Source organism: Bos indicus x Bos taurus, chromosome 25, assembly GCF_003369695.1.
Source record: "Bos indicus x Bos taurus breed Angus x Brahman F1 hybrid chromosome 25, Bos_hybrid_MaternalHap_v2.0, whole genome shotgun sequence".
In the NCBI taxonomy this organism is placed as follows: Eukaryota; Metazoa; Chordata; class Mammalia; order Artiodactyla; family Bovidae; genus Bos; species Bos indicus x Bos taurus.
This window is the reverse complement of record NC_040100.1, coordinates 28107688-28121286: the sequence shown is the minus strand read 5'-3', so window position 1 is coordinate 28121286 and position 13599 is coordinate 28107688. Positions and strand designations below refer to the sequence as shown.

The 13599-nt window shown below is 48.3% G+C and overlaps 1 protein-coding gene across 4 annotated transcripts in view; it reads left to right on the top strand.

Annotated features, from left to right (window-relative positions):
• ABCC1 (ATP binding cassette subfamily C member 1) overlaps positions 1–13599 on the top strand; it is a 152075-nt gene that overhangs the window by 60603 nt on the left and 77873 nt on the right. For all 4 annotated transcript variants that reach the window (XM_027528199.1, XM_027528197.1, XM_027528198.1 and 1 more), the window contains exons 6-7: positions 7791–7852; positions 9572–9703. In XM_027528199.1, coding sequence (XP_027384000.1) covers positions 7791–7852; positions 9572–9703 — 194 coding nt within the window. The remainder of the gene's footprint in view (positions 1–7790; positions 7853–9571; positions 9704–13599) is intronic.

Below are 13599 nucleotides of genomic sequence, written 5' to 3'. Positions count from 1 at the left end.
CTCTTACGGCTGGGCATTTAGGCATGCCGAGTTGGAGTCCTCTGCAGAAAACTGAACTAAAAAGCAGAATCAAAACCAGAAAGGCGGGGGCACCCAGAGAATTTCTGATGGAAAGAGCTGAGGGCTAAGGGCCCCACACAGGGTCTTCCGAGCGGCCTGTGCGAGGTCATGGGGGACAAGTTCCCAGAACCAGCACCTGGGGCTGTTGTGCCAAATTAGTTTAAACCTCCCGTGCCAGGTAAAGATGCCAAAGAACAGCTCCCTCTGTATGAACAGCTTATTCCTCTTCATCCACCTTCACCTGAGTTAATCTCGTTTTCACTGAACGGGGGATCGGTCATTAATAAGCCTCCTTCCTCCTGGGACAGCAGTTCCTCTATTTTAGTCTCAGAGGCCCATAAGCCCCAAGCCAACATCCTTGCCTTCTCCACTTTGTGCATTAGAGCAGAAAGCTCTGCTTGGTTTCAGCTGAATGAAGTGCTGCTCGGATCCTTGGCCAGCAGCCCTCCTTTTTTTTTCTTCTTCTTTAACGATCAGTTCTTGATTACTTCAGACCTCTGATTATGTTATCACATAAGGCCTCTCGTGTCAGATAGGGACTTCCAGAAACCGGCTCCCAGATTACGTAATTTCTTGTCTGGTGATGGGACCCGTTGTCCGCCCAGTGTGATCTGAAAGTCTATGTCTGGATCCAGGGGGAGGGAGCAGGGCTGGGGAGAGGAACTTGGGGACACTCCCAGATGCTGCAGCTTAGAAACTGAAATGCTCCTGTTGCTGACCCAGCCTCACCTGCATCTGGGCTGGGGGGAAGGCGGGGTTGACTCTCCCAGGGTAGAATTTGTACTAGTCAGAGTGAGCAGTAATCTCTGCCCCTGGGCCGTCGTCACTCCCGGTGGTCTCAGGTAGGACTCCATCTGGGCACAGTTGGGTATAAAGGGGTTGAATTCATCTCCACTTATGCAGCCTTCTCCCCTCCCCGCCCCCCAGTTTTATTGAGGAATATTTGACATACATCCGTGATTTAGCTTAAGGTGTGCAACATTGATGGTTTCATATACATATATTGTGAAATGATTACTATAGTAGGTTTAATTACCATCTGTTGTCTAATACAGACAGAAGAAAAGGAAAAGAAAAAAGCAGGTTTTTTTTGGGGCTGATCTACACCAACCAGGATCCTTGCGTGGCTTACAGGATCTTAGTCCCCCAACCAGAGATTGAACCCAGGCCCTCAGTGAAATCACAGAGTCCTAACCATTGGACCTCCAGGGGATTCCCCCCAAAAGCAGCTTTCCTGGTGGCTCAGATGGTAAAGAATCTGCTTGCAATGCAGGAGACCCAGGTTCAATCCCTGGGTTGGGAAGATCCCCTGGAGGAGGAAATGGCAACCCACTCCAGTATTCTTGCCTGGAGAATCCCCATGGACAGAGGAGCTTGGCGGGCTACAGTCTATGGGGTTGCAAAGAATCGAACACGACTGAGTGACTAACACTAAATTTATAAATGTTGAGACCAAGACTGAATACTTCCACCTCTCCTTCCTCATCCTCTCCTCCCAATTTTATCATATGTTAAATTATATCACTAACTAGTGTTTCCAGCATTATAGCAATTGTAAATATTTTTCAACGGCAGAACCAACTGGAGTCCTATGTCTACATGTCCTTTTTTAAACCGGAAGTATAATTGACCCACAACACTGTCAGTTCTAGATACACGTCATAGTGATTCACTTACTATATGTTTACAAAACTATCGTTATAAGTCTGCTGCTGCTGCTGCTAAGTCACTTCAGTCGTGTCCGACTCTGTGTGACCCCGTAGACGGCAGCCCACCAGGCTCCCCCGTCTCTGGGATTCTCCAGGCAAGAACACTGGAGTGGGTTGCCATTTCCTTCTCCAATGAATGAAAGTAAAAAGTGAAAGTGAAGTCGCTCAGTCGTGTCTGACTCTTAGCGACCCCATGGACTGCAGCCTACCAGGCTCCTCCATCCATGGGATTTTCCAGGCAAAAGTACTGGTGTGGGGTGCCATTACCTTCTCGGCATTATAAGTCTAGGTTGGTTCATTCTTTTTTTTTTTTTTTCTTAAACATTTATTTTAATACCCTCCTCACCCCCCAAATTGGGACAGGCCAGAACAGTCTGGGCTGGGTTTAATTTTAAATTAATACACATTTTTTTTTTTGTCATTGTTTAAATCAACATTGTGGCAATAAGGGATTATCCTTGGAAAAAGTGAAACCCATGTTAACAAAAGACATCAGGGAAGAACTCCACTTAGTGATTCACTGGCTACTTACAAGTCTCCTTGCTGTTCTCTGAAACTCTGCATTCAGCTGGGTATATCTTCCCCTTTCTCCTTTGCCTTTCACTTCTCTTCTTTTCTCGGCTATTTGTAAGGGCTCCTCAGACAACCACTTTGCCTTCTTGTGTTTCTTTTTCTTGGGGATGCTTTTGGTCACCACCTCCTGTACAGTATTACCAACCTACGTTTCATGCGCTCTGTGTACCAGATCTAGTCCCTTGAATCTATTTGTCAGCTCCACTGGATACTCATAAGGAATTTGATTTAGGTGATATCTGAATGGCCTAGTAGATTTCTGTACTTTCTTCAATTTGAGCCTGAATATTGCAATAAGATCTGTATAGTCAAAACTGTGGTTTTTCCAGTAGTCATGTATGGATGTGGTAGTTGGACCATAAAGAGGCCTGAGTGCTAAAGAATTAATGCCTTTTAAATGTGGTGCTGGAGAAGACTATTGAGAGTCCCTTGAACAGCAGGGAGATCAAACCAGTCAATCCTAAAGGAAATCAGTCCTGAATATTCATGGGAAGGACTGATGCTGAAGCTGAAGCTCCAGTACTTGGGCCACCTGCTGTGAAGAACCGACTCACTGGAAAAGACCCTGATACTGGGAAAGATTGAGGGCAAGAGGAGAAGGGGGTGACAAAGGATGAGATGGTTGGATGGCATCATCGATTCAATAAACATGAATCTGAGCAAACTCAGAGAGAGAGTGAAGGACCAGGAAACCTGGTGTGCTGCAGTTCATGGGGATGCAAAGAGTCAGACTCGACTTAGCGACTGAATGGTAACAACAGCTTACAAGTCGGACTTATCCATGCAGTGGAAAGAGGCTTTGCCCAGACTCACTCAAGCCCAGTTAGTTCCAACCAGGCCCTAGAACTAAAAAGAGCAAGAAGAGAGGGCATCGCTTCTTTAGGATGAGGGCAGAAAAAGTAGCTCGCCAAATAAGATCCTACAGCTTTCCTCCTAAGGACTTGGGGGAAAGGAGGCAGGAGCTTAGAGGGAAGGCTTAGAGATGCAACATTCCATCCTAGGCTGTTTCATTCCTGATCCACATCCAGGCTTGCCTGATCGCAAAGGAATGGCAGGATTTGTGAGGCCCCTGGGCATAGAAGTCTGACACCCTGACAGTTTGCACTGGGGTCTCTATGCAGGTTGGAGAAAGGCACCTGGGGACCCCCCTGGCAGTTCAATACTTACGACTCTGTGCTCCCACTGCAGAGAGCATGGGTTCCAGCTCTGGTTGAGAAACTAAGATGCTACATGCCGTGTGGTGCAGCCAAAAAGAAAAAAAAATTTTTTTTAATTAGAAAAAGGTGTCTGGCCCCCCTGGGTAGGTGAATTTGAGAAAGGCCCTGCATCCTTCCCGCTAATGCAGTCCCCCCTCCCTCACCGCCCCCTGCCCCCCAGGTCCAGGCACCGGCTGAACTTCAGCCCCCACCTGCCCCCTTGGCTGGGCATCTTTGTGCAGGGCTGACCCTGTGTTGATGCCAAGACCAAAAGAAGCTGCATTTGAGCTCCAGTTCCTCTCTTTAAGAATCACCATCTTTAATGTCATGATGTCTGATGTAAGCAGGGGTTAGCCAACTTTTTCTGTAAAGAGGTAGATGGTAGATAGTTGTAGACTACACAGTCTCTGTTGCAAGTACTTAGTTCAGCTGTAGCTCAGAAGCAGATATGAACAGTACGGAAATGAATGGGCATCACCATGTCCAAATAAAACTATTTTGTAAGCGGCTGGACTGTGGGCCTGAGTTTGCCAGTCTTGACATGAAACATCTGCTTGGTATGTCAGGGTCTGCAGGAAACGGTGGACTTGTTACTGGGGTTACCATTAGAATTAATGTTAATACTGCTAATGTCATCGCTTGAGCTTTTACTCTGCGCCAGGAACTGTCCTGAGTACTTCACAGGCTTTATCTCCTTTACTCTCACCATCACCAAGTAACATGGCCCAGGCCCCTCAGCCAGTAAGTGGCAGGGCTGGGATTCAAACCGCCTTCCAATCACCTTGCTCTGTGTTGCTTCACCTCTGGGTGCCTCCTACCCTGGAACCCGCCCTCCCCCTCCCCACCAGGCTCCTTGTTTTGTTGTTGTTCTCCTCATAGCTTTGACCATTTATCTTTATATATTTATTTGCATCCCTGGTAGCTCAGACGGTAAAGCATCTGCCTACAATGAGGGAGACCTGGGTTCGATCCCTGGGTCAGGAAGATCTCCTGGAGAAGGAAACGGCAACCCACTCCAGTATTCATGCCTGGAAAATCCCATGGACCTAGGAGTCTGGTGGGCTACAATCCATGGGGTCGCAAAGAGTCAGACATGACTGAGCGACTTCTCTGTGTGTGTGTGTGTGTGTGTGTGTGTGTGTGTGTGTGTTGCTTACTGTCCTGGAGGTGATATAGGGCGAGGACCTCACTGTCTGGTCTTGGATGTAATGATGTTTAGCCATCTCCTGGCATATAAGCAGGCCCGCCCTCAGTATTTGTCTAAGAAATAACTGAGTCATTGTCCCAAGCATCTCCTCCTCTCTCTGCCAGCTTTCTTCAGGGGCAGGAACTAGGCGATAGCTGAAGTGCATTTGTGACTCCTTGATAACCTGCCCACTTCCGGGGGAGAAAAAAACAGCCTACAAAGCAAATACCACCACCTCCTCCGGGAATAATGCTGCGGGCTTGGGTTGGAAAAATTGCAGCTTCCATGCTGTCCCAAGGACCTCATTCTTCCTGGGAGTCTCCTGGGGGAGGCTGAGCAGTGTGACTCACCTGACTCCCATTTCCCAGGTGTGAAAACTGAGACTCTGGGGTGAAAGGACTTGCCCAGGGCCATGTAGGTAGAAAGTGCAGGGTTGGGGGATTCAAACTCAGGGCCATCTAGCTTTTGGTTGGTTCGGAATGTAGGTCTGTGGGCCAGCTGCATCTGATGAAAGGTACCCTGATGCCAGGCTCCCACCCCCAGAGAGGGTGATATAGTTGGTCAGGGCACCTGTGTTTATGACGCTCCCCAGGTGATTCTGGGACAGATAGTACTAGTGAAGCCCGGTGGTTCTCAGCTCAGGCTTCATATTTGACTCATTGGGGAAGATTTTCATGATAGAAACTTTCAGCTGTGTGCAACAGTGGACAGCATGGTATAATGAGTGCCATGGACTATTTAATTTATTTATTTAAAATTTTTACCTGCCATGGACTATTTACCCTGCATCACATGTAAACATTTCATTAGGTATCTGCAACAGATAAGGAATTTAAAATTTTTTAAACATTTTATTTTGAAATAATTTGACCCACAAAAAGTTACAAAAATGGTGTTGTTCTTGTATACCCTTCTCCAGCTTTCCACAATAATATCTGAGAGATAAGGATTTTAAGTAATACAACAATGGTACCATTATATGGCCTAACAACTTACTAATTCCTTAATATCACCAAGTATTCCAGAAATGCACTGTGGTGCAGAGTGGTGCAGCCTCTTACGTGGTATTGTTCCTTCTCCACCTGATAGCTGAACCATTTTACACAAAGACATGTCCCCTCATCTCTTTCGTTACCCTGTGTTGTCATAGACAAATGCTTGTTTCTTTCCTTCTGTTTTCAAAACAGTGACTTGGTTCTCTAGTATGTTTTCATCACTGACACCAAGAGGTTTTCCTTCTCTTCCAGTATCAAGGTGGGCTTGTATATTTAAAATGTGATGCGTCTCAATCCTTTTGCCTTACTGTCTGTATTGCAGCTCAAATGGTCCCTTTCTGGGCTCGTGAGAGCCACTTCTGGTTGCATCTGAGGTTTTTTACCTACCCTTGTCTTGTTGGGTGTGACAAGATATTCTGGGCTTATCTTGTACATTTCCTGCCCAGCTACTTGGCCAAGGAGACTGGGAGCTGAAAACAAAAACAAGAATTCAAGTATCTGGACCCACCCCAAACCAGCTAAACCAGGAGTCTCTGGGGAGCGGGGCAGATATAGTGCATTGTCTGAGTGCCCCCAGCCAGGGTGGACAACCGCTTGGGTAGAATGTGTTTCCTCTTCAGTCTCTCTAGTTTTTTTTTTTTTTTTTTTAGGATTTTAAAAATATCTTTATTGAATTTGTTACAATATCATTTCTGTTTTATGTTTTGATATTTTGGGCCACTAAGCATGTGGCATTTTTGTTCCCCGAGAGGGATGGAACCCACACCCCCACATTGAAAGGCAAAGTCTTAACCACTGGACCTCCAGGGAAGTCCCTCTCCAGCATCTTATCTCTGAACAATTCTGGGGCGGAGAGCAACGTCCTTGGCTAGTGATCTCGTCGTTAGTCTGGTGACCCCACCTTTGCCAATGCTCGTGTCCCCAGATTTAGACTTGAATGTATCAGCCCTCATGTGCAATCCCAAAGGCTCTGTCTGAGGGCCTTGCCTGTGTGGCCCTGAACTGGAGCATCTTTGTGGCTCTGGGAAAGAGGTTCTTTGAAAGCTTGCTTAGAATCTGTTGATGACTTCCTGTTGCCCTTGGGATGGAGACCAAAATCCCTTATGTGGCTTCCAGTGTAGACTGACCACAGCTTCCAGTGTAGACTGCTCAGGCCCCCTCTTGTTTGCTGGAGCCCACTATGCTCCCCTCTGCCTCGGGGCCTCTGTACACATCAGTTGCTCTGCTGGGACCACCTCACATCTCCCCCTTCACTTAGTCATCCTCTCCTCACTTTGCAGACCCCAGCTTGAATGCCTTCCCTGACCTCCATCAACTGGATCAGCCCAATGAGGTCCCAGTGATCTCACTGGTCATACTGACCTGCCTCTGGGATGTAATCCTTGTCACAGTTGTGGTTTTGAATTTGTTCACGTGATTGATTAATGTTTCTCTCTCCAGACCCTGACTATTTGGGACTCATGTTCTGTCTCCACCGCTTCCAGCTCTGGCACCCTGGGCAAGGCTTTTCATCTCTGCCCCTCGGTGTCCTTAACTACAGAATGGAGACGATGCCTTTATCTAGTTCCTAGTGTGATTATGGGGCTTCCCTGGTGGCTCAGACGGTAAAGCGTCTGCCTGCAATGCGGGAGACCCAGGTTCGTTTCCTGGGTCGGGAAAGATTAAAAGAGATCATTTTCATAAAACATGTAAAACAGAACTGTTACTAGCTAGCAGAGGGTGTTAGCAGTTGGCCTGGATTAGGGTTATGTCTGTTAGTTCAGATTTGTGTATAGTAGGTGCTCAGAAGATACTTGTAGAATGAGTGAGTGAATGAATGAAAGAAAGAGGAATAGAGGTCATACCAGGTTCTGTGAGGATACGAGATAATGCTAGTACTTTGTCTGTGCCTGCCACTTTGTAGATGCTCAATAAATACTGGTGGAATAAATAAATGGACTAATAAATGAATGAACCATTGGCCCACTGGGAGGACCAGGGAGCTGGCTGCTCCCTGCCTGGAGCTGGCATAGACGAGAAGTTTAACCTATCATTTCCTCTGGGTTCCCCACCCTGTGCTCTCTTTCCATAGAATCCTTGCCCGGAATCCAGTGCCTCCTTCCTTTCCAGGATCACCTTCTGGTGGATCACAGGGTAAGTCCTGGCCCCAAAACCTTGGGCGGGTGCTGGGCCACCAGTGTGCAGCTCTCCCTCCCTTGCGCTTTCCGACAGGGATGTGTTCTGAATGTGTGTGCCCTGGGCATGGGTCTCAGAGACACCGACCCTGAGCCCACAGTCATGTGATACATGTATAAATAGCTCGGCCTGGGCAAGAAACTGCACACTCCTGGCTCAACTTCAGATTTGGTTGTTTTTGTTTTGCACTGGGTGTAATTATTATCATTATTCCCCTTCCCCCCCGAGATAAATAATGTTCGCGCTGCCCCCGCCACCCCCTGAAATAAATAACATAGGAAAAGGGGGTGAGAGAAGTGTGTTTGGACCAGTAGCAGCAGAGGCGCCGCCACCTGCAGCTCAGCACACTGCCTGCTCGGCCTCCTTTCGTCTGCATGTTGTTTTCTTCACATTGTCATCATCTTACTGGGGGTTATTTAAATCCCTCCTTCTCCCCCAAGCATTTTTACCTTGTCTTTATGAACTTTTTACACTCTTAATTTAGTGTTTTTCTTAACTGTTTTTCAATTGCTCTTAAAGAAGAGCTCTGGGACAGTTGATGGCGTTTGGACATGGCCTGCAGGTCACGCCAGCCAAGCTCATGTTTCTGATTTTGGTCACTGTCCTCTGGTGATATCAGAGCGTGTCCTTTCTCTTAGGGGGATACACACTGATATTTAGGGGTGAAGGTGTGGAGGGTCTGCAGCCTCCTCTGAAATGGTTCAGAAAAAAGATAGAGGCATACTTCATTACGCTTCCCAGCTACCGTGGTTTTTCCAAATTGAAGCTTGGTAGCCACCTTGTGTCAAATGAGCCTGTTGGCACCCTTTCCCCATCAGCTTTCGCTCACTTTGTGTCTCTGTGTCACATTTTGGTAATTCTCACAATCTTTCAAACGTTTTCATTATTATTATATTTATTATGGTCATCTGTGATCCTTGCTATTCTTACTGGATTTGCTGAAGGCTCAGATGATGCTTAACTTGGCATTATTTAGCAATACAGAATTTTTAAGCTCTGTATGTTACTTTTTAGACATAATACTAGCGTAAATATAACTGTAGTGTGGGAAACCAAAAAAATTCTTGTGACTCGATTTACTGTGATATTCACTTTATCATGGTGGCCTAAAACCGCACCTGTTAGTATCTCCGACATCTGCCTTGTATGTGTTCGCACACATGTGTATCTAGAGACAGAGACAGATAGCAGCACATGTGAAATGTTAACAGTTGTGAGCTTGGTGAAGGGTCAACAGGAATTCTTTGTACAGTTCCTATGGTTTTTCTGTGAATTTGAAATCTTTCAAAATAACAAGTTAAAATACTAAGTTTCCCCTTTTATAATGAAAGTGTTCAAAGCAGAAAAACTAGGCTAATAAACCTTAAACTCATCACCAAATATAATGATGGGTAATGCTCTGCGATATTAGCCTTAAAATTTTTTTTGGAAAGTAAATTAGAAACATCCTGCTACTTTCCTCCTAAATACTCTGTATGTTTGTCTAAAAATGAGGCCGTTTTTCCTGGGGGATCTAACGGAATTAGCAGTAATGATGCCATGTGCCCACATGTCCATTCATACTGAGATTTCCCTGATCACGGCTGCCTGCGGTTGTGTGGGCCGCGGTAGCAGGGAGGGCCATCGTGTCATCTCCTGCTGACTCTCATCGCCTCCCCTCTTGTGTTTTGGCCACAGGATGATGGTCCAGGGCTACCGCCAGCCCCTGGAGAGCACCGACCTCTGGTCCCTGAATAAGGAGGACACGTCAGAACAAGTTGTGCCCGTCTTGGTAAAGAACTGGAAGAAGGAATGTGCCAAGTCCAGAAAGTAAGTGCCAGGCATCTGGCCACGGGCAAGCCGGACGCTCACTAGGTTGGCCTGGTAGCCCCGTCCCTCCACTGTGGCCCGGGATGGTCTCAGTGCCACCCCTCAAGTGTCATAGCCCTGGGCGGGCTGCTTCCCTTCCCAGAACCACGGTTTGCTCACCTGCGAATGGAGTGGAGTCCAACATGTAGCTCAGGCAATTTGGATAGAAAAGAAAAGAGAAAGACGTCAAGTGAGTGGATTCTGTTTGCCGCGACCCTCAGCGACCCCGTCCTCCCGGAGTTGTTTCGTTTCCTCCCCTTCTCTCTGAGCAGCTGGCATCCTGAGCGTTCTTACTGTTTTAAATGGTTCGGTTTAACACGCCAAATCAACTGCTTCTTGAGGTGTTCAGCTTAAGAAGCCCCAATTGAGAGTGATTTGGGCTGTACTGGATTTTTTTTTTTAACAGAGTTTTATTTTTTGGAGCGCTTTTAGGTTCGCAGCAGGTCTGAGCAGAAGCTGCAGAGTTGCACACACTCCTCCCCTGCCCGCTGTCAGGGTACCCCCACCAGAGGGGCACGTCGGTGACGGCCTATAAGACCACACTGAGTACGTGGTTTACATCACTGTTCACTCTCTGTCTTGGATTTCACACCCTCCCCCCTTGCAAGCTGTATGCCAACCCCAAGCTCTGTCATCTGGTTATTTTGGGAGTCAGGCGAGGGCCTCTGCAGCACGTATTGTGTCTTATTTCTTCAAACATAAGACGTTATCACCTGTGCTGTGCATCATTATGATGTCATCACCTGTGTGATGCGCCAAGGAAAAAGGAAAACAGCTGCCAGTTAAACCAGGATGTGACATTGACTTAAGATGCATCCCGCGTCCAGAGAAGCCAGACGAGAACTCGCAAGGGACTCTGATGGCAGGGGGTGGTGTCAGGATGGCCACCTCCTGTGGTCATTATGGCATGGTGCCCGCCTTGGAGCGCTGGCTGCCGAGGCCCAGCCTGGTTGCGTGCACGTGTGCTAAGTCGCTTCATTTGTGTCCGATTCTTTGCAGCCCTGTGGATTGTAGCCTGCTCGGCTCCTTTGTCCATAAGATTCTCTAGGCAAGAATACTGGGGTAGGTTGCCGTGCCCTCCTCCAAGGGATCTTCCCTACCCAGGGATCAAACCCCTTGTCTCTGGCGTCTCCTGCATTGTTTACCACTTGTGCCCCCTGGGAAGCCCCAAGCCTGGTGCACAGCCCCACAGAGCAGCTGGCCTCCCAGGAGAGGAACCCCGGCTCTCCCAATTCCTTACCTTTTGCAGGAACGCCCAAGCTCCAGGTCTTCAATCTGCATCAGGCCGTGGGTGGGGAATGTGGGACACTGATGCTGCTGGCCACTAGGACATCAGCAGAGGACCTTGTGACTGTCTGCAGTGGCCATGAACAGAGGAGACGTTGTTTCCTGGGAGGTGGGTTGAGCTGAGCCTCTGTGGCCTTCGTGGTGAGGAGGTGCTCTGTGCACATGTGGCTCTGGCTGGGCACCGTGTCTGTGACCCAGATGGAGGTTCTTGGGCATAGTTGGGGTTTCCAGTTCCCTTTGGCCTGGCCTGCAGCCTCCTCCCTGATGAGAAGGTGTCTCCTTAGGCTTTTTCCCACCCGGGGTGGCAGGGGGTTCCCCCCCGGCTGTCCTCTGGGGCTCCGCCCGTGAGCCGGTTGCTGCAGCTGTGGGAGAGGTCAGCAAGGAGACTTGCTAGGAGGAGGACCGGCCTTGCAACGTGAAGCTCCATCACCGGCCTGGCCCTTGGTTGTTTCGTTCAGCAGATAGAGTTGCTGACTGCTGATGTGCTGAGCGTGGTTTTGGCCCTGGAGGTTAAGAGAGTGGAACGGGAGAGACAGGATCCTTGTCTGGTGGAACTTAGATTCCATGTGGGATCCAGGGCTTAAGGAGTCAAACACACCTTATGAGAAGCTGGAGAGAGCGTGAAATGAGATGATGAGATTAACAAGGAGGGGCCATGAGGGCCAGAGTGATCGGGAGCCAATACGGGTTGGGTGGTCAGGGGTGGCCCCTCTGAGTGGAGATTTGGTGTCGAAGGAGGGAGGGAGCTTTGCAAACGTGGGAAAGGGCTTTCCATTCGCAGGAATAGCTAGTGCCAAGGTCCTGAGGTAGAGGTGAGGTGGCGTGCTGACGGAGCAGCACAGGGCTTGTGTGGCTGAAGTGCAGTGAGAGGTGGGGAGAATGGGAGGAGAAAAAGCAAGAGAAGTATTTGCAGGGTTCATAGGCTATGGAACTGGGCTAGGGTTTGATCCCAGATGTGGTGAGAGGACAGGTGGGCTTTTTGCAGGGCAGTGGCACATCCTCCGGGTCTTCCTTGTGGCATGTGAGATCTTAAATTGTGGCACGCAAACTCTTAGTTGCCGCACGTTGTGGGATCTAGTTGACTGATCAGGGATCGAGGCTGGGGCCCTTGCATGGGAAGTGTGGGGTCTTAGCCACTGGACCACCAGGGAAGCCCCCAGGCGTTCTGTTTTGTAACAATCAGTTGGGGTGCTCTGGGGATGGTGGATCGTGGGACGAGAATCGAGGGAGATGGGTCCCTGGCTCTACTCCTGGAGGTGTGAACCATGCCAGCACCTGTGACCCCTGGGGTGTGGGTGTAGGTGGGGAGAGTCTCCTGGGCTCCCTGGGGCTCCTGGGGAGCAGGGGACCAAGGCCTGGGCTGGAGGGCCGCCTTGGCATCTTGGGCTCAGGCCTCCGCCTCCTCTCCTCACCCCTGAGCGCCTCCTCTCAGGGCAGGTCCTAGCTGCTTCCCCCACTCCCCTGACTTTTGGGTTTTAAAATCCAGTTGTTCATTGGGTTTCATCAGATGATTTTGAGTATAACAAAAAAAGAGTGGAAATTTCTCAACTTAACGGCCTCCCATAGATTAAGGCCACTCTGGACTATGGTTCCTGTTGGAACGACTATAAAATGATTTGGCAGCTCTGAAAAAGACTTGGGCAGTTTTTAAAAAAAAAAAAAAAAAACTTAGGGACTTCCCTGGTGGTCCAGTGGTTAAGACTTCACCTTCCAATGCAGGGGTGGGGTCCAGGTTTGATCCCTGGTCCAGGAGCTGGGAATCCCACATCCCTTGTGGCCAAAACACCAAAACATGAAACAGAAGCAATATTGTAACAAATTCAATAAAGAGTTTAAAAATGGTCCACATCAAAAAGTATCTTTTTAATTTATTAATTTATTTTAATTGGAAGCTAATTACTTTACAGTATTGTGGTTTCTGCCTTACATCGACATGTATCAGCCACGGGAGTTAAACAGTTACGATACCAGCCAGCCATTCTACTCCTAGGTATATACCTGAGAGAACCGAAGATGTATGTTCATGAACTCGGGCAGAGATGTTCATAGCAGCTTTGTGTGTGGTGGTCAGAGCTGGGAGGAACCCAGACAGCTGTTAACAAGTGAGTAAGTGATAGTTTGTCAGTCGTGTCTGACTCTTTGCAGCCTCACGGCCTGCACCCCGCCAGCTTCCTCTGTCCATGGAATTCTCCAGGCAAGAATACTGGAATGGGTTGCCATTTTCTTCTCCAGTTAACAAGTGAATAGGTGTGCAAATCTTGGTGTAGCCATGCAAGGGAGCACTTCTGAGCAATACAACAGAATAAACTATTGATACACTCAGCAACATGAAAATCTCTAATTAAGCTGCGTGAACAAAGCCAGGCAGCGGTACCTACTAGGTGATTCCTTTTATGTACAAGTCAAGAAACATGAAAGCAAGTCAGTAGTGACAGAAATCAGATCAGTGGTGGCCTGAAGGAGGAGGAGGTGGTCAGATGGGAGGGAGAAGTTCCAGAGAGAGGAGAGCCCTGTGGAGGTGATGGGCGTGCTCATTGTCTTGATTTCCCTGGTGGTCTGACAGGTGTGTA